The sequence below is a fragment of the Sinocyclocheilus rhinocerous genome, unplaced genomic scaffold, assembly GCF_001515625.1.
Source record: "Sinocyclocheilus rhinocerous isolate Xijiao unplaced genomic scaffold, SAMN03320098_v1.1 scaffold148, whole genome shotgun sequence".
NCBI lineage: Eukaryota > Metazoa > Chordata > Actinopteri > Cypriniformes > Cyprinidae > Sinocyclocheilus > Sinocyclocheilus rhinocerous.
Window position 1 is genome coordinate 1,115,579 of NW_015653472.1, and position 27,905 is coordinate 1,143,483.

At 36.5% G+C, this 27,905-nt stretch overlaps 1 protein-coding gene across 4 annotated transcripts; it reads left to right on the top strand.

Moving 5' to 3' along the window:
• On the top strand, positions 1 to 27,133 carry LOC107716115 (tyrosine-protein phosphatase non-receptor type 11-like). 4 transcript variants are annotated; one of them, XM_016522446.1, is made up of 16 exons: positions 1 to 232; positions 11,731 to 11,853; positions 18,289 to 18,483; positions 19,453 to 19,645; positions 19,730 to 19,846; positions 20,676 to 20,789; positions 21,161 to 21,257; positions 21,392 to 21,471; positions 21,626 to 21,781; positions 22,193 to 22,324; positions 22,541 to 22,695; positions 22,866 to 22,933; positions 23,020 to 23,171; positions 23,787 to 23,887; positions 24,258 to 24,377; positions 25,637 to 27,133. In XM_016522446.1, the coding sequence occupies exons 1-15, from the start codon at positions 219 to 221 to the stop codon at positions 24,337 to 24,339; spliced, it is 1,779 nt and encodes a 592-aa protein (XP_016377932.1). In that variant the 5' UTR covers positions 1 to 218; the 3' UTR covers positions 24,340 to 24,377; positions 25,637 to 27,133. The 4 variants fall into 4 exon arrangements, with proteins under 4 accessions (XP_016377932.1, XP_016377931.1, XP_016377930.1 ...); XM_016522445.1 differs by lacking the exon at positions 1 to 232 and adding an exon at positions 874 to 1,036; XM_016522444.1 differs by lacking the exon at positions 1 to 232 and adding an exon at positions 6,717 to 6,973.
• Positions 27,134 to 27,905: the final 772 nt, after the last annotated feature.

Below are 27,905 nucleotides of genomic sequence, written 5' to 3' on the forward strand. Positions count from 1 at the left end.
ACCGGCCGGATAAAGTTTTTCCAGTCTGTTGTGAGTGTTGTGTCCTCGCTGTCAGTGAGAGGCGGAGAGAGTGAGTGAGAGTCGGGCGCTGTGTGACGCCCCTCGCTCGCGCTCGGCTCTGCTGCAGAGACTCGGCGAAGGCAGGATCAGTTTATCACACCTTCCCCCTCAGTCCGCTCACACACACTTTTGACATCTGACAGCACCCTAGGACGGCCATGACGTCTCGAAGGTAAGATGAAGGCTACATTAAAACAGCAAGAGCGGGTGATGATGGTTACTGTTACTGTATGAATGAATCGAGCACGACACGCAGCTCAAGCTCAAGTCGGAGTCTTTACTCCAGGCTCCTGATCCTCACCGGCCCATTATACTGCGAATGTGTTCGCTTCGCTCAACGATTTTATACAATAGACTATTTAGGAATAGTTATAGTCTTTTTTTTTTCGTTTATTTCAGTAGCATAGGCTATGTAGATTGTATGCATCGCTCTCGCCTACCGGATGTTGAATGTGAATAATCAGCGCAAAGTCACTGTAACAGTTTCTCTCTCTAATGCAGTATTTAAACTGTGCTTCATTGGTTTATTGAGGCGGTTTATTAGGAGACTTATGGCAATGACCTCCTACTGTATTTACTGTAGGCTACGTCGTGTGCTAAAACAATAATTTCAAATATTAAAGATGGATGACAGACTGTATATATCTGTATAGAATATATCTGTATAGAATATAGCCTATTTGTAAATGTAGCTGCAAATAATTCATTACTTAAAATTTTTGCCGTCCTTTGGTTATCTTGTGTTTATGTTTCACAATGTTCACAATTTATCCTTGACTAGTCATTATTTCTGGGTAGATTTTACACTGTATGTTTGAAACTCCGTGCTTGTTTGCATATGTATGAGGTCAGTAAAATTGATTGGACAAATGCAGCACGCGACCTGTTTTAACAACTGTTTGTACAGAAAAGTTTGTAAACACAGCGCGAGAAAGTTTCGACTACTACTGTACAAAGCGCATGAATATTTAGTAAGGTAAGAGGCATTTTATAACTAGTTGTATGTTGCTAAACATCTCTGGAGCATGGGTTTTAAATTTAGCCAGGGTTAAAACAGGCCTTTAGTCGGCGTCTAAAAGACATTAACCCAAGGATAAGTGTGGTGTGACGCTGTTTTGTTTCCTAAAGTTGGACATATGATTTGTATATTCTGAGTGTCATATCTGCATAAACAGAGATCTAGAGATTCATTGGGTTAATTGGGCACACAAAGAGCTGAAACACACACCAGTTATTGTGAGAGTTTGCACAGGTGGCCTTGGGTAAACAACATACAGTATGCCAACAACACTCAGTGTTGCTTTATGCTTGCACTATCCATGCACTAACCGTTAGCACAACATGTTCTAGGATTCAGTGCTGGTTATGGCTTCACCGGCAGCTTTCATTTGTCAGAGTAATAGTCTGTGAGCCTTTGGCCTTACTCCGCTTTTACATCATCTGTTATATAAGTAGTTCTGCTGCCAACAATTACCATTGACTATTATTAGCATCATTAGATTATGATTACTGTTGTCCTTCTCATCTCATTAAAGGAATAGTTCACCCAAACATGTAAACTTGTGTGACTTTATTTCTTCAGCGAAGCACAGAAAGAGATGTTAGAAACCTCACTTTCATTGCATCTTTTTCCATACAATGAAAGGGAATGTTGTCTGAGACGATCGTCTCCTTTTGTGTTCCACTGAAAAAAGAAGGTCGTACAGTTTTAGAAGAGCATGAGGGTGAGTAAATGATGACCCTTTAACTGGTATGAAAAGTGATCTCACTTAACAGTACATGACAGAGGATGAATCTGTCTAATGTGCTAAAGTGACAGGGACCTGAACTGTGCATTTTGCAGATTTGCAGTTACCTGGGCTATTTCAATAGAGGATTTACATATATTACGCTTACAAATGTTTTATTGTTCACAGAGGTTTTGCATAGAGGAGGCTAACAAAGTTACTTAGCTCAGTGTTCATGCATATTTAACACATTGCCTTAAAGAACATTTAAACTGCTCCTAGTTCTGGGAAGGCCAAAAGAGATTTATTTTTTATTATCTTCATGTAATGTGGAAGACCTTTTCTTGGTCACTAAGCACACCTGCTGCATTTTTTTTTAAATTATTGTTATTTCTTCCTCTCTAGATCATAAAGCATCTTTTGTGTGCATGTGTGTAAGCGTGTACAGGAAAGAGTAAAAAGGAAGAGATGGCTCATTGCGTGGTTATTTTTGTGGGGTCATGAATATATGGGGTCATGAATATTTTGGTTGCACGAAAATAGTCACATGTTGTCAATTTCCAAACTTCTTTCTTTCTTTCTTTCTTTCTTTCTTTCTTTCTAAAGCACATTTAATAACAACCATGAGTTGACCAAAGTGCTGTACTTAAAAAGCATTAAAAGACAGATAAATTAATAAGCAAATTTGCAAACAGTGCTATAAAATACTTAAGTTAACTAATTTTTCCCTCCATTTACATCCACACTAATGTTCAAAAGTTTGGTGTCAGTAAGATGTTTTTAATGTTTTTGAAAGAAGTCTCTTATGCTCACCCGAGGCAAAGATACAGTAAAAATCAGTAATATTGTGAAATAGTATTACACTTTAAAGTAACAGTTTTCTATTTTAATATATTTTAAAATGTAATTTATTCCTGTGATGACCAAACTGAATTTTTTTTTTGCTTAATATATTTGTTGAAACTGTGATACATTTTTTCCATCATTCTGTGATGAATAAAAGTTTATTTGAACAGCATTTATTTGAAATAGAAACTGTATCAATTGTATGCATCCTTGCTAAATAAAAGTATTAATTTCTTTCAAAAAACAAAACAAAACAGTATGTCTGTATTTGGGGTGAGTATGTCTGAGAGTTTGACTTGTGTGTCTAAAACTAGAAAGGACAGGACTGATAGTGTAGTGCTAAAAATTCACAGACAGGAAAACTGCCTTCAGTGTGGTGAAATGAGATAGCCTGTCCAAAATTTCCAGGAATTCTGCTAGTCATTACCAAAGGTTTGCTGAGAACACCGTTTTTTCTTTTTTCTTTTCAGTCATCCATTTCTAATCTTAAAGCACCAGGATCATCATAGTTTACATTTTCCTTGTTATATTGACATTTATGTTAAAATTGAAATCAAAAGTGTTACATATCATGGGTTGCTTGATGATTATCATTTAGCATTTTATAAATGAACCCTTAAAATCAGTCCAGTAGACTTACAGCTATTCAGCATGGCCCTTAACCCACATTATTTATTAATCAAGGAATTATTTCACATCAGATCAAATTAATTATATAGATTAATTTCTCCATATTCATGATAAAGATTATGGAGACAATGTATTAAAGTATATGGATGTTGTTCATTTCATTGTTCATATCATAAATCATCGCTTATTTGTTTTTCTCCTAGATTCCAATTTTAGGGCGTAAAGCCAGGTCTTAATCCAATTCCAGGAGGCTATTTCTATTGGAAGGGTTGTTATCAGCTGTCAAGAATTTAAATATGATCGTTGACATTAGATTTTGTTTCATGTGTCCTTGGTCTAACCCAGGGCAAGTTCAAAAATGGCAACATATTTCTCCCTCAGTAAGGGGAGAGAGAGACTGCTACCGCGTATGTACCATAGTTATGTATGTGAATTGATTTGACCTTACATATACGTGCTTGGGGACTTTTGTTAATCAATGAACTCACACTCAATTAACTCAGATTCACTGCCGTAATGTCTCATAGCTATAACTGGGCGGCACCTATATACCCATATCTGACACTATGTGTGTGTGTGTGTTTAATATTTTCTCTTATGCTTTACATTTCTACATTTATTTGATCAAAACTACAGTAAAAACAGTAATATTATGAAATATTATTACAGTTTAAAACAACTGTTTCCTATTTTTCAGATATTTTAAAATGGAATTTATTCCTTTGATGACAAAGCTGAATTTTCAGCAGCTGTAACTCCATTATTCAGTGTCACATGATCCTTCAGAAATCACTTTCAAACTCAATTATCAATTATCAGTTGTAAGAATTTAACACAAATGTATTCAGCAGGGATGCGTTAAATTGATCAAAAGTGACAGTAAAGACATTTATAATGTTACAAATTATTTGTATTTTAAAAACATCCATAATTATTTAAAATCATAAAATAAATTTAAGCTAATGAACAGATGAAGTCAAATGAGACAAACTCCAGGACCGTGTGTGTTTGAACTGACTCACCATGTCACCGCTAGACTGACATGTGGCAGCATAATCAGCTTTTCTATAAATATCAGTAACGGTACCAAAATCCAGTCACAGGGGCCCGTCTGCCCCCAATATAGATGCAAGGGGGTCTTTGAAGCTGAGTTGGGGGTACTATGTATATCGCTTTTTGTCACCGAGCCTGCCGCTTTAAATAGCCAACTGTGTTGAACTTGAGACATTATGCAAGAGGGAAGAGGCAGCTCAATGTGTGCGCGTGGGCCTGTGTGTTTCCCCTGTCAGAACACTGCTGCAGCACTTTCTGCCTGATATCACTCGCTCTCTCTCTTTCTGGCCCTCACTGTACAACCCGTTTGTGCCCCAAGTTATCATAAGAAAGAGAGTCTCTGGTGTCACTCAACAAAATGTGCCAATATGGATGTGACAAAAGAGGACTGTGGCCATTCATGTTTCAGATATTTTGAATCTCATTTGCATGTTGGTTTTACTATTACTAAAAATTTTACATTATTTTTAAACTGCATTCAATGTCTATTGTTTTCGTTCATCTTGTTGGAATTTTGTTTTTTTTGTTTTTTTGCCAGAGTTCATTATTATTTTTATCAGGCTGCAAGCTGGACAATGGCTGTTAATTATTAAACCAGGGGAGAAAGTCGTGCATTTATTTTATCGAAGAGGAAGCTAAAAGAACAGAAGAGCTCTTCCTTTGGATTCATTAATATGACCATTATAACACTAATGGCCTCAGATTGCATTTATTGTGTCCTTATGAGATTGTATAAGGTTTAAAAGGAAGTTACAGGACAATATTACTTCCATGATGAAGCATTAAAGAGAACTGATAAGAATTAAAGCTGAAGTGTGCCACTTTTGACCTTAAAATACTTTGTGCCCCAGTTTAAGATGTGGAGATGGACAGAAGTGAGGCATTTGTAGGTTGATTCCTTGAAAATGTAAAAACTGACTCTTTGGCAGAAAACATTGGTGTGTTATTTTTTGAGCATCCTGGCATAGCAACATTGGCTCAAGCCTCAAACAGGGATGTGTATTTGGAGCGTCTGAACTGTATGTTTGTCCAACCAATGGCAGATGGCAGGGAAACCTGTCAATGTTATTTTTTGCGATTATAAAATGACACACTTCAGCTTTAACTAAAGCTTAGGGTTTAAACTCTTAATATTTTGGACTCATGATATTGTGTCCAGCTCCATTCTGGGGAAATCCTGGTGTTTTCCTGGCACTCAGTCTGTCCTAATTCTCTCTGTCCCATAGTGACTCGTGCCAAAGTTCTTCTGTAATTAGAAAAAAGCTTCATAAGCCTGACCAGTACAATTTATTCACATGCATTCTCCATCTCTTTTAAAATCAGTCATTTAGCTACAGAATTACTTCATTACTTGGCAAGCATTTTTCACTTATGCAACCTACAGTAGCAGAGCACAGTGTTTGCATAAGCTGGCAAGTGCACGAGTGCACGAGCAAATCATCCCTCAAACGTATACATGCCCTTAAAAGTTAGTTACTGTTGTGTTTATAGTAGCTTTATCTCATAAAAGAGATTGAAAGATTGAAAATCATTATGTTTACAAGTAAAAAATATTGAACCATCCAAAAAACATGATAACTTTACTTGAGAAGCAAAATTGTGTAAGATACTAAGGCTTGTTTTCAGAGTATGTATCTTAAATTAAGTGTATTTTAATCAAAAAGGACACATTCAGTTGGTCAAAAAACGCATTTATCATGTTACAAAATCTTCCACACTTCATTAAGCAGCACAACCATTTTCAGCTAATAATAACAAATGTTTCTTGAGCACCAAATTTCTTAAGTGATTTCTTCAGACTGGAGGAAAATTCAGCTTTGGCAATAGAAGAAAAACAAAAACTTAAAATATATTAAAATATAAATTTTAAATTGAACAAATGTTTCACAATATCATTTTTCAACTGTATTTTTTATCAAATAAATGCAGCCTTGGTGAGCATAAGAATATTCTTTCAAAAGCACCAAAACTTTTACTGACCCCAAACTTTTGAAAGTTGGTGTTATCTTAATGCAAGAATTACATGTACCTTGTTTTGAAGCATGCTCGATAATTTTACTAAAAAAGAGACCAAAATACTGATTTGTTGCAATGCAAATATGGTTATTTGATGCCATAAAACAATAAAAATACAAAATGTCCATGGTTTGTCAGTATGCTTAAATACCCAAGCTGCTCTGAATATGATCTTGTACTGTACTGTACCATGTCATTACATTTTTCTGTTTTGTTTTGTTTTCGTTTCTTTTCTCTTGCCTTCATCGGTGAGTGCAGCATGTGCAGTGCTATTTTTTCCAAAAGCTGCCACTCTCCATTTAAACCTAATGGTAGCAAAGATAAAGATAAGGGGTGTAAGAGTGTGTCAGGCAGCATGGCAACGCTGCGTCACGTTCAGAGAGAGAGAGAGAGAGAGAGAGAGCAAGAGAGGAAGGGGAGGCAGGAGGGATGGACAGTTGCTCAAAAGCTGATTGTACTGGCTGGCTTTCCTATCAGGGCAGCTCACACGCATCCAAATCCCAGATTAAACACACCCACGTCTCTTTCCAACCAGCAGCACTCCTACAAGTCCCTGCTCCCCCTCCTTGTGTAACTGTACTGAGCGTGGATTACCAAACTCTGAAGCAAAGCAGGGGCTCTGACAGGCTCCGAACAGAATGGTGAGGTAGGAACATGAGGCATTAGTTGCTGTTATCATTTTGTATCCGGACTATGCCGTTTTCACATGCAATTGCGCTACGCGTTTCTTTCGGTGCTGCTGTTTGTGCAGGAGTGTGTGCGCACTTCGCAGGATGGTTTGTGGTTTGTTGTGGCTGTGTGTGTTGTGCTGGAGGAAAGCTCCTGGAGAGCTGCTGGGAGCTCAGTGAGGCTTAGAAGTGACCTGGTGCTGTTTGTTCCTGCGTGCAGATCCTTGCCTGAATGTCTGCATCTGTACATTCCTGTTCGAGTAAAGGACCAAACGGTCTCCATCACAAGAGAAACCTGTCCTGTTGGTGTTTTTTGCTACGTGCAATCTTTATTTTTGTTATCGTGAAATTGGGAAGTTATTGTTATCTGTTCCTATAGTTTCAGAGAATGTTTTTTGTGAAGGGCTGAGTGAACAGTTTTGGGAACTGAAAAGAAAGGTTAAGGGGTCAGACTAAGCCCACTATCATTGTTTTATGAAAATACATAACAGCTTAGCTGGGATTAGTGTCACCTGCTGTTTTCCACAATGCAAAATAAAGATTCCATTTATTTATTTTCTGATGACCCCAAATCCCACAATTATCTACTAAGATGTTTACCAATCACGCACATAATGAGCAGACCTAATTGAATCAAATTTTGGACTTTTTTTAGTCTTCGATGTTCTAGAAATATTTTTCAAAAATATATTTTTGTGGGTTGCATCATTTTCCATATTCTAATGAATTATTTGAATGTCTCCACGATCTGCTTTTGAAGAAATAACGTAGTACCGTGCTAGAGCGCACATTCTATCAGTTGCAGTTCTGGCCCTTTCGTCTCAATATAGTGTACAACACGACATACATTCACATCAAATGTTAACTCAGCGGTAGAGTTACACTCACGGGACAGTGCACTTCGCAATCACAAAAGTACATTATTTGCATGTGCTTTAAAGCCTTGCCGGTTAATTCAAACATTTCATTTCAAACATTTCTTTCTGACATGCTTTAATGTTAATAAAACAACAAAACAGAGAAAAATCACTCACTGCTCTTGACTGAACAATTTTAATACAGTTGCTGTAAGAATCAATGTAGGATAATTTATACAGTGAAGTGTATATAGCAGGGGTGGCGAACTCCGGTCCTGGAGAGCCGCAGCCGCCTGTAGCTTCCTATTAACCGTTCAGACCTTGATTAGCTTGTTCAGGTGTGTTTGATTAGGGTTGAAGCAAAACTCTGCAGGGCTGCGGCTCTCCAGGACCGACGTTCGCCACCCCTGGTATATAGTGTTCTATTTTTATATTTGTTCATTCAATTTCTTGAATGCTACAGCTAAATACACCTACTCTACCTGAAAAATAAAGCGCTGTTTGTTTTATTCGTATATTATGTGTATTTGTAATGTGTATCTTTGTTCGTATTTTTTTAATAACAAAGATAAAATAATGACAAAGATTTTTATCTTCACCCACTTTTTTTGATCTTTTTTATTTTATATTTTGATATGACAAAGAATCGTGATAAAATTATGAATTGTGATTTTCCTGGGAAAAAAAAGTGATATATTTTTGCCATATCGTCCTCCCCTAGGCTCAGTTAAATATTCTAAAACAGAATATTCTGGTCTTTTGCTTTAATGTTGCAAAACCGATATTGAGCGCATGTATTATCAGCTAATGTATGATGACGTGTTTATCTACATGGCACAGACCACATTTAGTGCTATATCTTTATTTCAGTTCTTCATGACGTATAGGGCATGTTTATGATACTGGGCATTTTATAGATATATTAAAGTATCTCTTTTGTGTATGCCCTGTACACTGTTAAAAAATAAATAAAATAAAAAAGTCAGCTGAAGTTATCAGAAGTTCCCTGTAAAAAATAAACTCATACAGGGTGGCAATAAATTTCATAAGGTATTATCATTTATTTCATTTTTATCTTATATGTTAATATACTGTTATTAAACAATTAAAACCGTGTAATTTCCAAAAACTAATAAACATGTATAGACAGTGCACATTGTTATACACACAAACACAAAATACTTAATATTACAAAATTACATTACAAAATCATAACTTTAGCAATATTTTAATGTAAACATTCATATCTTGTCTTGTTGAATTTTATACATATTTTACCATAATTTATAAGGTAATTTGGATGTTTTACTTCCAAAACCCAAGAATTTTGCAGTGTTTTACAGTATAATTATGTGTATTTTTTATTAAATTGTGTTAAATATTAATATACAATATTTTTTTCACTAAATATGGTATGGTAGCTCACTTATGGTAAGCGTTTTTACTAGAGATGCACCAATCGATCGGCCAGGGATCGGAATCGGCCGATTTTCCTCGTGATTGGCCTGGATCGGTGATCGGTCGGTCAGTCTCACTTCTTTCCGATTTCGAGCCGATCCGTTTTGTTACCAGTGGCACAGGCAATAACATCAGCCGCGCATTCTCACTCTCATCTCTCCGACGACCCCTTCTCTCTCACACACGTCTCATTCACTCCGGTTAAATAGTGCTTGTATTGCGCATTATTTTAGTCATTCCCGCAGGTTTCACGCTTATACCAAAAGTGCGCGCACCACCACTGATGTATATTAGTGGAGCGCACAAGGCGTGCTCAGTCTCAAACAGCTTGTGAGCCACAAATACCAAAATGAGTGGCTAACTGCGCTAAAACGTTCAAATACATACAAAATTTTGTCAAAATGCCCGTCTTGGCGAGTATCCAGTTAAACACATTTACATTCTTTTTTGTTACAATTACAAACCTGTGCATACATTTGCGTACAAATTTGTTTCTAGGACGTAGTTGCTTGGACTTGCTTTTCTGAAAGTCACTGTCAGGAGGAAAAGTGCTGACAGAAATGTCAATTAATTATTAATCCACATACATTTTAATATTTTTGCTTTAGTGGCAAACTTTACAAAAGATAGGGAAGTTAAGGACTATGTATATGATGATGTGACAGGAGGGGAAAATATGGACCTTTTGACAAACATAGAATCAAAGAAGCAGTGAGTCATGATGAGGAGGAAAGAGATTCAGAACACTCAGCATCCCCTCTGATCAGTGAAACCGTGATTACCAATGCTCACAGGTAGCCTCCACGATATGATACAACGTCAAGGGTGCTACAACACTCCCTCCGCAGTGAAGAACTGGAGGAAGTGAGTGATGCTCACTTGCTTTGCGTGGAAAGATGGAGGGAGAATAGTGATAGTTTAAAATCACAATATCAGGGTAAGACGTAATACGCACATCTGTTCATTAAGACAAGTTAATCTTTAGACAACATTTGAGGCATTCTGAAGAACATTTCGAGTTGTTCACAGTAATGCACTAGGACTCTAAATCTTACATTTCTTTGTCGTGCACATGTTTGTTTATACATGCATAGTCTTCAACTCTGTGCATCACACAATGCTATTGTTTTGTATTTGTCCCAAATTCATATCTAATATATGGGCCGTTCCATCTCAAGTGCTCAAAAAAAATTTTACGTTTTTTTTCTTTGCAAGCTTAAGCATTTGTTTTCTATAATGTACTATTGTATCTTTTTGTTGTACCTTTCTGCTGATTTCATTGTCACCAAGGGAATGTTATCTACATATACCTGAGTTTTTGAGAATTATTTTCTGTAATAATGAGAGCCAGATTCTGCTTCACTTGTATTGAATCTTGAATATTCATTTAATTCATGCATAACAGAATTACCTTCAAAATTTGTATTATCAAATTCAACACTTGAGAATTTAATAATACAAGACTGAATTATAAAAAGAACTTTTTTTCAATTGTGCTTTATTCACAGTATTACTGTTTTTACTGTATTTTTTATCAAATAAATGCAGTTTTGCGAACAGAAGAGACTTAAACTATAAGAAATCTTGCTGACACAAACATTTGTACTGTAATGTATATAATAGCAATCATACAGTGTGATCAGGATTCACCCAGTTCTGTCAAGATGAAAGTAAGTGACCCACATGTGGTCACTTAAAGTGAGATTAAGACATGAGGCCCCTAGCAGGCAGCCACGCTTAGAAACAGCACACAGATAAAATTACTCCTGACCCCTGGATGGCCATTCACAAAGCCTTCTCACGTGAGGGAGCCGGTGTATGAACAGACGGGCTGCAGGCAGCCAGACAGCTGGGGCTCAACACTAGCCAGATTACACATGGCCTCTCGTCCCCTTCCACCCTCCAATCAACCCCGAAGGATTAGGAAATAACTTTTCAAACACAGCAATCGTAACTGATTAGAAATGGCATTTGCCTTGAAATTGTACACAAATATACCTATGGATAAGCTTGCTTGATGACATCACTAGAATGGGTGGGTCAAAGGGGAGGAGCCAAAGAGTTTGGAGAGCCACGGGATGCAGAAATGCATATATATTTTAGATATATTTATATAACATTAGAAATGTCTTTACTATCACTTTTGATTTATTTTATGCGTCCTTGCTGAAAAAAAGTCGAAAAAAAATGTTCCTGACCCCAAACTTTTCAACAATAGTGTATAAAAATTAAGCATAAAAGTTAGAAATGCAGAAGAGAATGTTGTATAAGTGACTTTGTCAGACTTTAGCCTACCATTGTATGTTTACAAGTGTTAGCATATTTTTATGAGTTTTGATCATGAGATGCTTTCTTAGCTATTGATGATCAGAGCTTGATGTCTTTGCTGAGCATGTCATTTTGCTTTCATTTCAGGTGGTTTCATCCCAACATCTCTGGGATCGAGGCAGAACACCTGCTCCTGACACGGGGAGTCCATGGCAGCTTTCTAGCGAGACCAAGCAAGAGCAACCCAGGAGATTTCACTCTCTCTGTCAGGTCGGCATATTTACTGTCCTGTCGTGTGCACTCCTCCACATCTGCCCCGCTGCACTTCTGCTATTTAATTCCACAGGACTCTTATGTCGGTCATTATGTTGTTTTGACCTGTTGTGGATTGTAAAGTTTAGCATGAATTGCTTCTCTCCTGTTAAATGTTTATCTGTGCGTTATTGATTTCTTAGAAGTGTACTTGTTAGTCTAGCTGGCTGTTTCCATGCCTGGTAAAGCATTAAAATGCTTGTTTGTGTCATAGATTTCTATGTCAAGTCCACATTTGTTTCATGCAGTGAAAACTCAAGAGATTACTTCATAAAATACAAACACAATAGGGAATCTTTACTAAATAGTAAAAACATTGGCTTTATCGCATAATGCATTGCATTGAGTCAAAGCACATTGAGTATTACAGCAGTTTTTTTATTAGTTGCCATTAGTATTAGAAGTTCGAACATGGATGACAATAATAAATAATACTTTCCCTCACATTTTCCAGAACCTCAGGGCTTTTAAATTGCCCCTGGGCTGGTGCTTAAGGATTACAGTGTCAGCTTGTGGGCAGGTCTGTGAGCCACTGCAGCTGCTTGTCCGATGAGTGATTGGAGAGTCGATGGACAGGGGGAAAGAGAGAAAAAAACAGACTTTCATAATAGCTTTAAGATGTGGAGGCTGTGGAGCCCCAGACCTGCTGTTTGTGGTTATGGTGGTAAGACTCTCACTGTATCTAATGTTCTCCAGAACTCAGGCCACGTGGCTCAGCTCCACCACAAGCCTTCAAGGGCTCCGGGCCGGAGCCCAGCTGCCTGTAGACTGATTTATCTGGCAAGCTGTGAAGCGATGAGGTCAGCTCGTTCTGATTATCAGATGCATGGTATATACACAAGTTAATAGGGAAGGCTGTTGAGTAGTGTATTGTTGGACACATGCTTTGTGCTTTTCAGCACCAAATTACTGGAAAATACAGACACACCTCTGTTCCAAATCCTAGTGAGCTCCCTACTGCCTACACAAGGAGCTGCCTTCTTAACTATCATGAAACCTCATAAGTGAACAATTTGGAACGCACTGTATAGGTTGCAACTCTGTGCGGCACACAAATAACGCTCCACAACTCTCGTTTGGTTTTATTAGAGTTTTACATCAGCAGACTTTGAACTTTTATTTATATTTAACAATGTTAAATGAAATCATCCACCATCTTGGATTTTTTTTTCCCAGAACTGTTAAATTCTGGAATTGCCCACAACTTTTTGTTCAAACAGAATTGTATTATATTTGTAATTCCACTTGCAGAATTAATGCAGAAATTATACTTGATTTTTAAGATTTTTGCATAATATTTAATCTTGTTTTTGACCCACATTCCTATTTATGTAGGGGTCATTCCATCTCAAATTCCCCAAAAAGTCCAAAAGAGTCATTTGCTTGACCATTATTTATGTATGTGTTTATTTATTTATTTGAATGATAAACTCTGTGTATTGGAATTGCAAAACACCAAAAAAAACACAATTTTTACTTTTATTTTACTGTTCGCTTTATAAAAAACTGGTGGTTTTACCATACCAATATACAGAGTTTTGACCATTGTCCAAACGACTGATTCGTCATTTGAGGTTTTATCATTCTCTGTATTCTAACATGATTTTTTTTACTAAAATTAATATTCATGTCAGGGTCCTGATTACCCTTTAAAGATTTATTTCGCAATAATAACTAGCAGCTGATATCTGTGACAAATATCATGGCTTACAGTAAGTAGACTCAGTAAAACAAATAAATAAATAAATAACAATAACAATAATAATCAAATAATATTTCATAGCAAGTGTGTTTGGAATGTAGTGAGCAAATTTGTAGATAAAGAAGCATAAAATTGACCTAATGCATCAGCAGCACAAGAGTTATGCAGATATCAGCTGAAAGCAAAACAAGTCGCCTCACTGCCATTCTGCCTCTCAGGCCTAATGTAGATAATGTATATAAGACCATAATTACAAAGTTATGAGGAAAAGTCTTCCCTTAAAATGCATTATTGGGATAAAGGGAGGAGTCATATTGGCAAATGGACACCTAGGGATTCCATCGCATTATCTTCCCCTCCTCCATGCTTCTGTTTCTCTTATCTGTCTCTCACCATTTTTCCTGGGTGGAAACTATTGCTCAGCGTCTGCTCTATTGTTAACTGTTAAGTAGCAGACAGAATGCTGGGAGCCGAGTCACTGCGCTGCAGTGTAACGTATGATGTGTCAGGGCCAGGTGAAATGTGTTAGGCGATGTTTCCTGTCCGGCTGTTATGGCTGTCAGGAGCAGGCTAAAGGAAGTGACCCTCTGAAACTGTTTTCACATTCACAATAGTTAGCATAGTTTGATGCACTACTTTGGGTTAAACTTTTTTATTTATTTGGTTGTTTATTTAACAGGGACAATGCAGAATAACATTACAGATGCTCTACATACAGGCTTCTAGCCAATGGCTAGTTTGCAGCCCCAGTCCCAGGTTAGGCTTTTAAAATTCAATTAAATATTACATAAAGAATGCAAAATAACAAGTACAATAAACGTAACAACAGTCTAAGACTGTGTACAACCATCAATGTTCACAAACCTGGTTTTGTTTGAACCATTTTTTTTATATTTCTCAGAAAGATGCTCAATTCCGTTTGCATTTTCAGTTCAACTGGCAAACTGTTCCAAAGCAGTGTCCCTTTAACTGAAAATGTGGATTGAGCAAATTTAGTTTTTCTCTTAGGCACTATGCAGTTCTGTGTAGTTGCACCTCTTGTAGTGATGCCTCTATTACACTGATTTACACCACCGTGAAGTTAGCACCCCATAAAAAGAAATAATCACCAAAACTATGCCATTCGTTTGTGCTGATGTGTGCCGCAAAAATGAACGTTTGTGCTGGTTTGGTGTTTGAGATATTTTTTGACCGTGTGACATCACTTTCCACCCCATGTTGCCCAAATCGCTCCAAATCGGCGCAGTTTGTTTGGCATAGTTTTGGTGATTATTTCTCTTTATGAGGTGCCTTCACGGAGGTCTGTTTTACTATTAATTGCCATATGATATCTGGAGCAAGCTTATTGACACATTTAAAAACCATTTAATAAGATATTAAGAGACAGATTCATAAAATTGTCAAAACTAAGCAAACTGTATTTTTGTAAAATGTTGCAATGATGCCATCTGATTGATTTCTTGTCTAAAATTTTTAAGGTTTGTTTATATAGGGATCTAACAGGTTTGATAGTCAATTGAGAGACCTGACTCCAAACAATCACACAATAAGACATGTGAGAAGACCATTGCATAAATATATAACTTAGCTGCTTTAAATGATAAATACGGTCTAATCATACGGTCTTTCACTGTGACTTTTATTCTAGTGACGATCAATCCAGACTCAGTGTGAAGAGAATGTGAAGTGAAAGTCTATGGAATTGTATAGCATTGTATTGTGTAACCTGAGGCAACCTTGTAGAAGATTGTTTTGCAGCCAAACATCTATTTCACAACTCCCTGGTGGCAAATGTATGTTTGACAGTCTGATGAGTTGTACAACACTTTTGTAAACAGAATTGTTTAACCCATTAGGTCCAATCAATAGGACATGTGCTCAATATGATATATATATATATATATAGGATAGACTATAAGGATGAGATATTCTCCATCTCTCCATCACAAAAATATGGACATTTGAAGAATCACATGATTTCGTTCATCATATTTTTTGTTTTGGGAGCCTAATGTGAAAAATTGTCTGCATATGTGCCGCCACATGGAGTTCTGGAGAAAAAATATCAGGCACCCTAGATGACCTTCTAGTGGTAAATTTTCCAGGTAAAAGTTGTTATAAGACTCAACAGATGTTTTCCTTTATAGTCAATTTGCCTTGTGTTACTTACATCAGCAAGATTCTGATTATCATACTTAAAATTAGATTTAAACCGTGTATTATGTTGCAGTTCCTAGTAAAGTTACTGGTGAGTAACTCACTCATTTCATTTACTCACCCAAGTCAATTTTACATTCATTTGGCAATTGGCGAGTGTTATTTTTGGGCCCTAAGTGCAACACTTGATTGTGTTAAGGAAAGACGTGTAATTTGGTAGAAAAATAGCTGAACACCACTGCCAAATTCATCCCAGAGTTTCTCTAACAAAGAAGAATGACCACAGACACGTTGATGCTCTTCATTCATAAGCATTTGTTGCTCCAGCAACAGTGATTTTACAGTGACAGACTGCACCTTTAAGCGTGGACATGGAGAGGAGCTCAGTTGCAGTATTGTGTTTCTCTCTTGGTTTCTGCAGAGGCTGGCTTTAGCAGGAAAATCAATGATGAACTCATGCTCGAAGATAAAAGTAGTCAGCAGGCATCCTTGAATCTGACTGTAGCCAGAGCTCAGTCATTCTACTCTGACTCTGAACATGGTTCAGCCTCATGCAAATGATTGAATCACATTCACACATTCTGAACATTTACATTTGGGTTGAAGGAATCTGACAGGGTGCTATAAGTCTATTATAAAATAATTAAATAAAAATAAAAACCAATAAAAATACCAGAAGAACGGCAAGTTGGCAGTTACATTCAATATTTTGTATTTAGTGCACCTGTTATATGCGATACCAAAAGAGAAAGTTCAATGTGTTTCCATTGTGTTTGCATATTTGATATTTATCAAATTCAGAAAGTACATGAGCATGAGAGTAAGATAAGGTTTTTATGTTTGCGAATATTTTAGGGGAAGTGGAGTGCAGTTGTCTCCACAAATGTCTCCACAAGTTAGCTTTTGGGGATATCCAGAGACATCTCAATTGTAAAAATGATTCATAAAATTATTTTATTTTATGTAATATAATATAATGTCATTTTGTTTTTATTTTATTCACTGTTATAAAATAACATAATTTATAGACTTCACTTAGATATATTTTTCCAGTTTTAATTAAAAAAAATTATATATAATTTTATTTTATTTACATTTTTTTAAATATTTGTTTTCTTATAATGTTATTCACAGATTTATCATCATTATTATTATTATGAAAAACAATAAAAGTGTACAGTATGACTTCATTTAGATGAAGTTTAGTGTGTGTGTGTGTGTGTGTGTGTGTGTGCATTAGTAGCCCAAGCGGACCCAGAGCACAGAGCTTCTCATCTGCTGCAGTCAGCAAGCAGCCATTAGCCCCACACTGCTGAGACACCGTGCTGCTCTGCCTCCTCTGTTACCTCCATAATGCAATTACACAGTGGAGAGTGCAATTTCACGAGCCAGGCCAGTGATGGATAGAGCAATGAATGCCTAGAGAAAGCTAGAGAAATGAAATGGGAGAGGAATCATGGTCTCATATTAGATCGGTTGCTGTTTTTCACTTGCTTTAGTTTTTCTGTAGTTTTTGTGTGTGTGTGTTTGAGCTGCATTGCTGTAGGCATGATCTGCTCACGAAGCGTTAAGTTGTGGTTTTGTGCCTGAGCACAGCTGATTATATCTATGCAGGTGTTCCTTTCTGCTTTTTCCATACGCTGCCATTTAAAGCTGCAGAGCAGTTTTTGACGGTTTTGATGACAGTATACCTGAAGTCTACTGAGAGTAATTTTCCATTAAGTGTATTCTATTTGTGATTTTGGTCGCTCCAAAACACTTTGTCCCTCGGTTTTCAACCCCCTTTTTTTCCAAATCTCTAAGGTCATACACATATGTCTAAGTAGATAAGAATGTCTTCAAGCACAGTGTCTTAGCATTTTTCTCAAATATAAATTGAGCATTATTTTCTTTTTTTCTGAAGTTCTGTTACTTAACTAATGTGTAAACCTATTATTATTATTATTATTTATTTATTATTATCAGTGTTTGCAAAGATCCATCCAAACAGCTATGTTCCTTTTAACTCGCATTACTACTGTATTTTTAATTTAAAAGGAACTGAATATGATGTTCACTGCAAAAGATCATGAGATTAATTGTTTTAACCTTTTTTTTTATCATTTCACATTGTTGTTGTTTTTAAATAAGAAAATAAAACAATTTAATTAATTTGCAATGATAGCTGCATATTTTACAGCTAAAATGTAATTTTATGATGGCTATCTAAATTTATAAAAGCTTTTGCTGGTAAATCATGGCCTACAGTGCAGATTTACACACAGATTTGAATTTGTTTATAATTGTCAGCCTGTTGTAATTGATGCTTCAAAGGCTATTATTAGTCACTCTTGCTATTTTGATAAAACCTCATTTATGTCTGCTAAATAACTGTACCATTGTAAAATATTTACATCAGCATTTAACGTGTCAGTTTTTAATGCCAACCTCCTAACTGTTATGTCTTTTCCATCTTTTCCATCCTGTCTGTCATCCCTCATGTCCTCCCTCCCTTCCATTTTCCCTGTTGTGTCCCATCTGTTTGTTCTGGGCAGGAGGAACGATGAGGTCACCCATATTAAAATCCAGAACTCGGGGGACTATTATGACCTGTACGGAGGGGAGAAGTTCGCCACGCTGGCTGAATTGGTCCAGTACTACACCGAGCAGCACGACCTCCTGCGGGAACGCAATGGAGATGTTATCGAGCTGAAATACCCCCTCAACTGCAAAGACCCGACGTCTGAGAGGTACGGCACCTCCAGATCCACCCAGAGCACTTAGAGCTTGACAGTGGCATCAGTTTGGGCAGAAGAAATCCTGCCCCCTAGTGTTCAAACCCCAGAGAGGGCTGATCGTTGGAAAGGAAGAGTAGCAGACTGATGGCACGTCAGGCTGTGGTTTGTTTGTCAGCAGTTTACTGTGCTTATCTTGATTTCATGACTACCAGTTTGTTTTAGCACTGTGGAGCAGGTCCTTCACTGATTCTGTTTGTGTTTGATGTTTATGTGTTAGCGGTCCAGTCTCATTTTGGAGTCTAGTGTACTTTGTAACTTCCTTCGCCTAAACATATTTGGGTTTGGTGTTTATAGGGCTGCAACATCCTCTAGGTTGTGAAATCAAAGTGAAATATTTCTATACATAAAGCATTATCGATGAAAAACATCATATTTACATTCAAAGGTAATATATGGTTTGTTTTTGTGGTTTTTCCAGTTTGTGAGCGAGTGCCTCCCACACATATCCTCATATCATGACAGCTCACACCGTCTTTACATTTGTTCATTTTCTGACCACAAACTATAGTTTACACTATAGTTTCTATAGTGAAAGTTGGAAATGTGCATTTCAAGTAAAAAATTTCAAGTTTTTGTGGGGGGTGGGGCAGCCATTATTAATCACTTACATTACGATGAGAAGGTTTGCATATGAAACATTGCATGGAACATGTGTGTTTAGATGCAGAGATTATGATTGTTGTGTTTTTGCTGATTTTTTACTATTTGAATTCTTACTATTTAATAGATTTCAAAACACAGATCATTTATTCCAGAAGGAATTCATTCATGATTTCTGAAAGATCGTGTGTCACTGGAAACTGGAGTAATGGCTGCTGAAAATTCAGATTCACCACCACAGGAAAAAAAAAATTTCGGTGCATTTAAGAAAAACACTATTTGTATTTCTGTGCCTCATTGTTGTGTTTTACCTGTTCTCAGGTGGTATCATGGGCATCTCTCAGGGAGAGATGCTGAAAAGCTCCTTACGGAGAAGGGCAAATCCGGCAGCTTCCTGGTGAGAGAGAGCCAAAGTAAACCGGGAGACTTTGTGCTTTCCGTCCTCACTAATGAAGAAAAGCATGAAAATTTAGACCGCAAGACTAAAGTTACCCATGTCATGATCCGTTATCAGGTAAATATGGAATAAAACTTCAGCATTTTCTCAAGAACAGAAAGCTCAGCCTTTTTAAAGAGATATTCTGATCTCTTCTACCAGGATGGAAAATATGATGTAGGAGGAGGGGAGAGGTTTGACACTTTGGCAGATTTAGTGGAGCATTATAAGAAAAACCCCATGGTTGAGAAGAGTGGAATTGTTGTACACCTTAAACAGGTGAGTAAATTAAGCCTGAAAGCAATATATTTTTTCCACACAAACAGTGAATTATGAATGCAAAAAACAATTATGCAAAATAATAGGGATGCACCGATACTGGTATCAGTATCGGGCCCGATACTGGTCTCCTGTACTCGTACTCGTTAAAATGACCCGATACCAAACGCCGATACCACACAGCATGTGATAAGCACCATATTCAGACAAAGAAACACCGACAACAGACAGCAGAAAGGAGTTAAGGATGTCTACTACGAAGTATATGTATGCAAAATAATATACACTAGCGTTCAAAAGCTTGGGGTCAGTAAGATTTTTATTTTTATTTTTGGACAAAAAAATTCATACTTTTACTCAGCAAGGATTGATTAAATTGATCACAAATATTGACAGTAAAAACATGTTATGTTATAATGTTACAAAATAATTCAATTTCAGTTATTTAATTAATGTAACTTTCTATTAAAAAATGACTCAAGTAATGACTGCTGAAAATACATTACAATATAAAACAGTTATTTTAAATTGTAATATTTCACAATATAATATCAAACAAATCCAGCCTTGGTGAGCATAAGAGACTTCTTTCAAAACATTTAAAAAAAGTAATACTAATTTTTTGAGCATATTGGATCGTTTTTTGAAACCTAACATGACCTAACTAACATTTCTGTATAAATATTTTGTTTTAAATGTTTAGCTTGAAGTGTGTTTGTGCTTTAATCCTTTTAATTAAATGCCACTCTTTTAACCCTCATAATTACATTTAAGGTCCTTTTTACATTTTCTTGTTGTTGTTTTTTATCTTTCTTTCTCTATGTACCAGCCATTCAATGCCACAAGGATAAATGCAGCAAACATTGAAAACAGGGTACGAGAATTAAATAAAGTAGCTGACAACTCGGAGAAACCCAAGCAAGGCTTCTGGGAAGAATTTGAGGTATTTCTGTCCATATTCATTCTTCTACTCATATTTTCTGTTCATCATGGGATGTGATGATTCAGTCCAGGTTTTGTTTGAAAGAATAGACAGCTTACTTTCCGTTGTAGTACACGCATTAAACCTCAGAGGAGTGTTTGATATGAGAGTTGTTTATAGAAAGACTATCTGCTTGCTGACCTCTCAAGCTGCAGTTCCTGTTGGGCGGTAACTGTCTAGATAAATGGGACATTCCTGCAGGGGGTGCTGACTTTAACATAACATCTCATTACACAGCAAAGTTAGAATGAATACTTTTCAAGGGTTCATTACTTGGTACGTGGAACCACATTTCATCCTTACTTTCTTTATCTTGTCCCGTGGTTCTGTAGGTTTTACAGCAGCAAGAATGTAAACTCCTTTACCCCAGGAAAGAGGGGCAGAAACCAGAAAATAAAAACAAGAACAGATATAAGAACATACTACCATGTGAGTTACTCTCTTTTATGTACATTATTTTTCAGGTTTCATAATGGACAGATCTGTTTCATTATTTAATGATAGAGCAACAGGTATCTCCAGGGCTCTTGTTCCTGCTTTGATCATCATTTTCTCTGTTGCAGTTGACACCACTCGAGTGCAGATCGAGGAGGCGGATCCTGACGTGCCAGGCTCCGATTACATCAACGCTAACTATATCGGAGTAATCCCCCCGCTTCACTCATAACGCTTACATGTCAATCTAAATGTCAAGCTTTTGCTGGGTTACTGGAACTGTGATCAATAATTGTACACACTGTATGTTCTTTATAATCTGTATGTTCTGTATAGTCCTTATTGATTGTTTTTTCATTTAGAGCATGAATGAAGAAGGTCGTCATATGGGTGAAGGTAAAGTGTTTATCGCCACTCAGGGTTGCCTTCAGAACACTGTCGTAGACTTCTGGAAAATGGTGTACCAGGAAAACACTCATGTTATTGTCATGACAACTAAGGAGATGGAGAGAGGACGGGTGAGGTCCAGCCCTGGATGAAACAATGTTGTTGTTTTTTTGTTTTTTGTAGATTTGTTGGTTATGAAATTAAATTCACAAGATCTCACAATTTTCTCTGAAATGATCAAAAAATGCACAGCACATATAATTGCAAAATGTAAAAAATATAAATAAATAAATAAAAATAATTGTATTGTCTTAATTTAACGTTTCATTTAACATTTTATTAGTTCATTTAACATTTTATTTTTATTAAATATAAAAAAAAAAAAAACAGGTAAAAAATAAATGTAATTCAAAATTTGAAAACATTCTTAATGCTTATTTTGAGAAGTTTAGTGCTCCGTTTTAAATTCAAAACATCACTATTTAACTAAATGTACAACACAAATAATTTTTTGTAACTGAAAACTGAAATTCTATCTATAGAATAAGTGTGTGCGGTACTGGCCGGACTTAAATTCAACAAAGGAGTTTGGGAAGGTGTGTGTGAAGAATATTGAGGAACACACAGCTCAGGACTACATACGGCGAGAGCTTGAAGTCACACGTCTAGACAGGGTAAGAGCACTCTGATGACAGTTGAGATGATGGTACTGGAGGGCAGGCATGACCTTTGACCTTTTTGTTTACAGTAGCAGCTTGGAGAGAACCTTCTACACATTACTTTAGTGACGTGTTATGTAAAATTTTTGTACAAGTCCAGTTTAGATGCAGTCTTTTTTCTTAATTTTGTTTAATAATCTGATGTTTTTTTTTTTTTCATCTGTAATAAAGAGAGAGCCTCCCAGGTGTATCTGGCACTATCAGTACCTGAGCTGGCCAGATCACGGTGTTCCCAATGAACCTGGAGGAGTCTTGAGCTTCCTGGAGCAAGTCAACAGAACCCAGAGTGCCATTCCAGAGAGTGGACCAATAGTGGTTCACTGCAGGTATAGCACACCTCACTTATCCCTTTGACTAATGTAGTTTTGAGAGTGCCATAACAAAAAAGAATTGCTGAACTGAGTTGATTATATCAGGTGTCAACACAGTTGTTTAAAAATACAACATTTTCCCTCATCGTGTGCTCTATAATCTAAACTTCTATTTGTCATTCTAGTGCAGGGATTGGAAGAACAGGCACAATTATTGTAATTGACATCCTTATTGATATCATAAACAGACAAGGTAACTGTTTTATACAAAATTATCTCTGTATTGAATTTTATGCCTCTTGATGATAAAAAATAACACAACTGAACTGAATCTCTAAGGGTTGGATTGTGACATCGACATCCCAAAGACCATTCAGAGAGTGCGCCAGCAACGATCCGGTATGGTTCAGACCGAGGCCCAGTACAAGTTCATCTACATGGCTGTTCAGCAATACATTGACACCGCTCAGAAGAGACTGGAAGAGGAGCAGGTATTTACATACTTCATTTCACCTGATAATAATAATAAGACATATTCACTGATAGGACTGTCAAAGTTGATCAAAAATAATTACTTGATGAGTTTGATATTAAAACTTTTTTGTGCAACTGAGAAAAGTGAAGAGAACTTCTGCATAAATTTAGCTTTCTCCAGTGCCGTTTGTAGGATACAGTATGCATATACACTACCATTTAACATTTTGGGGTCAGTAAGGTTTTTCAGTGTTTTTGAATGTCTCTTATGCCCACCAAGCTGCATTTATTTGGCGAAAAATACAGTAAAAAAAAAAAACAATCCAAATCCAATCCGATTAATTTTTTTAGTGCCGTTTGTAGGATACAGTATGCATATACACTACCATTTAACATTAACATGTCTCTTATGCCCACCAAGCTGCATTTATTTGGCGAAAAATACAGTAAAAAAAAAAAACAATCCAAATCCAATCCGATTAATTTTTTTAAAAGACTTAATTGAATTGATTGAAATGGTTAACTGAATTGATTAACTTAAGTACAAAGGAATTTAAATATTTGACATCCCTTATTTATATAAATTAAAATGCATAAGTTTGAGATTCCTTGTTTTTTTTTTTCTTTTGCAGAGGAATAAAACAAAGGAGAGAGAGTACTCTAACATCAAGTACCCACAGATGTCAAATGCCAGAGCCAAGCCAAACATGAGCTCGTCTTGCTCTTCATCTGTGTAAGTGCTGATTTCCTGTTGTGCACGCAAACACACACTTTGAAAAATGGCCCACACAGTGTTGTTACGGGAAAACAGTTAATGAGTTTCTTTTGGTAAACTGTACTATCTCCTACACTTCCTCAATTCTAAATGTATTTATTGCTAAGTGAATCATTTTCCATCAAAAGGGTTCTGACGCTGCTCTGAGTCAGTTGTTCTAGAACAATAAACACAATATGCAACTACATACAGTACATCAAGTCATAAAATGTGTTTGTAACAGTGTCAGTTTCGATTTTGGAACATCCGTTTTGACCCCTATAATCGAATAGGTGTAATTTCAGTCCTCTTTATTTCAGTAACACGCATCTTTTCAACTCTTCCACAGAATGAACGATGACTCTGGTGTTTATGAGAATTTGAACATCAAAGATCCAAAGGGCTCCACCAGCAGCAATACCAGGAGATAAGATACTGTATGTGGGATGCCGTCTCAGGAACTCTGCGAGTATGTTTTTCCACCCTCGCTCTCACAGTGCTTCACATTGCTGCAGCCATGCTAACATGCACACACACACACACACACACTTGCATCAAGGCTGTTGAAGTAGAGAGAAAGACGGTAAGGAACAGATGGGGGTGAGAGTTGTGTCTTTGTTGCAGCCCACCATCAGAAAAAGTATAATCTTACAGAACAGCACTGTATGCCAAATGGCCTTGAAAATAACACCATACTTCAAAGAATACACACAACTACTGATGTTTTCAAAGGTTAGTATGCTTTCTAAATACTTACTTTATAAACGAATAAATGCATAAAATACAATCTGTAAAATATAGCAAAATAATAGTAAAGCAATGCATTTTATTATAAATAATAATCATTTCTTGTTTTTCTTTTTTTGTTTGTTTAAAAAAAATTCATAGATTTTCTGTTCTTTTGAACTTTCTATTCATCAAACAAATCCTAATAATAATAAATGTTTCTTGAGCACTAAATCCGCATGTTAGAACGATTTCTGAAGCATCGTGTGACACTGAAGATTGGAGTAATGGCTGCTGAAAATTTTGCATTGCCATCACAGGAATATGTGACATTTTAAAATATACATTTAATTTAAATAAAAATCAGTTCTTTTAAATTGTCATTTTTCACATTATTACTGTTTTTGCTGTATTTTTGATCAAATAAATGCAGCCATTACTTTTTAATGACTGATGATGACTATTATAAGTTTTAATTTCATAGATTTTTACTTTGGTCTTTAAAGTCTCATAATTCATAGGATTGGGAATTATGTATTATATTAAAGTTATCTGTGTAGGCATATCTGACTGAAATCTAGTTAGTTATTGGTAGACTGAATAGCAAAAACATTTCCAAATCATATCCATAGAGTATGTGGTTTGGATTTCAATTAAACCTTTTTTTTATTTTTCGGACCATAGTTAAAATATTCAATTTTGTCTTGCAGAATTTGTCGGAAGGCTCAAAGGGATGTGTCCATAAAATGTCAATTTTTCCTCCTCTTTCTATACTGACAGCTTGATACTCAGCCTTTGTAAAAGAAAGTCATTTGGCATCTTGCTGACGCCTACATCATTACTATAGCAACCAGTGTACAGTAGATACTCCAGATAATGACTCCACTGCCTGAACTAATGCATCAGATTTGACCATTTGCAAAAGAACCAAGAAGTATGTGTGAAAGTGGCACAATTGTTTAAAGAATGCATCCCTAAATGTTCTCTTCCTTTGCTTTGCAGTTCCAGAGGTGCTGTGTAGAAGCACCTGATCATGGAGTGACACTGGATTACAGCACTGGGGGGAGGGGGGCACCAGCAGCACCTACACTGAGGCGAAGCCGCCCAGCTGCTCGGCTAGAGATTCCACCGAAATCTCCAACAGCTCCTCTCTTCATTTCCTGACTGACTACGTCTAAGAAACTCACACTCCAAAACCAAGTGCCTAAGCAGCAGCTGAAATTGTTCCCGCTAAGGACGCGTGACTTGGTGCTTTCTCTCCCCACTTCTAGTCTAACAAGCCTCTCTACACTGCACTAAGCTACATGATGGTTTGTATATGTGTGAAATATACATGAAATATTAATATTTACACTCAGTGACGTAACTTTGGATGAAGCTACGCTATTTCCATGCTGTCTACGGCTGTTTCCAGACCTTGCTTTGTCTACTGGATGTCATCTACTGTAACCAAAGACCTTTGATATATATCTCAGATGCAGCGGTTATTTGCGCTCCGCTGAGTGATGCTCGTGGCACGGTGATATAAGAAGAAGAGAAGTACAACGCCCAGCGTCAAGAATCCCCCCTTTTCTTTACATTCAGAGCATATGAGAGGTGATTGGTCAAAATAAAGTTCGACCAATGATTTGGATACCTTATGTAAGTAGGTGTTTTAAATGGGCTGATTTGGTACAGTGTGGTAGAATCTATACAGTATGTGCCAATTAGCAGCCTGTACATCATATTCATAAAAGCTTCTGCTTTGATGCTTTTTTATTGAGCTTTACCTCCAGGCTAATGAACAGTTGGAGGGAGTCAAGTGCTACTGTCAATCAAAGGCTTATCAACCAATCAGGCTGCCTCTTCATCAACGTGCTCCTCCCTCTATGCGTCGGCTTTCTTGTTCTGAAAACATCAGGTGAGCCTTTATTAGGTAGGGTTTTGTTTGTTTGTTAATAGTCATTTTGTTTGCAACTATGATTCCTTTAGAGCAATTGTATCTTTTCTTGTGATATTTGTGAATGTGATTATGAAATCTAGGCCTGGCATTTTTTTATATAATGCATTTCTCGTATTTTTGACTATATTATTCCACATTTTCCTCCTAAGAGACACATTAAGCTCTTTTATCACATATAAACAGGGTATGTGTGTATTGCGGTGTTATAAATGGCCCGATAAAGCTCTTTATGTAAAGAGCGGGTTGTGATGATTGCACTGAGGAGGCCTTCAAATGAAAAAAAAAAAACGTAAAATGAAAAACGTGGTGTTACTAAACCTCTACAAGGGAGGGGGTACGTCAGGATGCATTTCGGTGGAGACTTTAACTAAAAAGGAGGCAGGCCAGATGGCCTGCAGCTAAGATTAAAGAAATAGATTTGTGTAGGGCGAAAAAAGTCATTTAAAACATGGCCGTAATCCACACGTAGCTATTATTAGGTGAGGTCAGCAGTGATGTCATAAGATGTTATATATACGTTACCAGGTCAGTAAGGGTTGGGGGTCAGTAAGATTTTTTTTTTTTTTTTAAGAAACTAATACTTTTATTTAGCAAGGATCCATTAATTTATCAAAAGTGAAAATAAAGACTTTTATAATATTTAAAAAATGTTCTATTTTAAATAAATGCTTCTTTTTTTTTTTGTATCCATCAAAGAATCCTGAAAAAAAAAAAGTATCATGTTTTCCACAAAAAAATTAAGCAGCACAACCTTTTTTAACATTTGATGATAATAAAACAAAAATCATGTAATACTGAAAACTGGAGTAATGGCTGCTTTGCCTGCACAGGAATAAATTATTAGAGACTTCTGTCAAAAACAGTAAAAAATCTTACAGACAAAAAACTTTTGAATAGTATACATCTTGGCTTAGATAAAGCAGGACATAATGTATGTGATTAATCAGCATGTGACTGTGAAAGACTGTGATGTCATGATCTGAAGGGCTACCGGACATGTTCAGAGGGAGGCCTGGGTCTGCTTCTTTTGCACTTAAATGGATGAAATGTTTGGGTTTTATACTAAAGTACCAGTTTGTTAGACGGTCCAGAAAGTAAAAGCAATGCCACTGCATATGATAATCATTATCCATGGAATGACTGACTGATTGAATGAATTTGTGATTTATGTACCTGATCGTGTGACAGCAATGTACTACTGGCATCTGAAAGCTTGGAAGCTGTTTGTCTGCTGTTTAAATTTGTTTTATTTTAAACTCTGTGAAAATGGGTAAAGGGTCAAAAATGTAATGACATATTAAGACTTGAAATTCAGTTTGAACTGCTGCA

Coding starts and splice junctions, on each gene's coding strand:
- LOC107716115 (XM_016522444.1), top strand. CDS start 6,762: ATGGACAGTTGCTCAAAAGCTGATTGTACTGGCTGGCTTTCCTATCAG. Junction 21,782..22,192: donor AGGAGATGGAGAGAGGACGG/GTGAGGTCCAGC, acceptor TTCTATCTATAG/AATAAGTGTGTGCGGTACTG. Junction 23,888..24,257: donor TCGTCTTGCTCTTCATCTGT/GTAAGTGCTGAT, acceptor ACTCTTCCACAG/AATGAACGATGACTCTGGTG.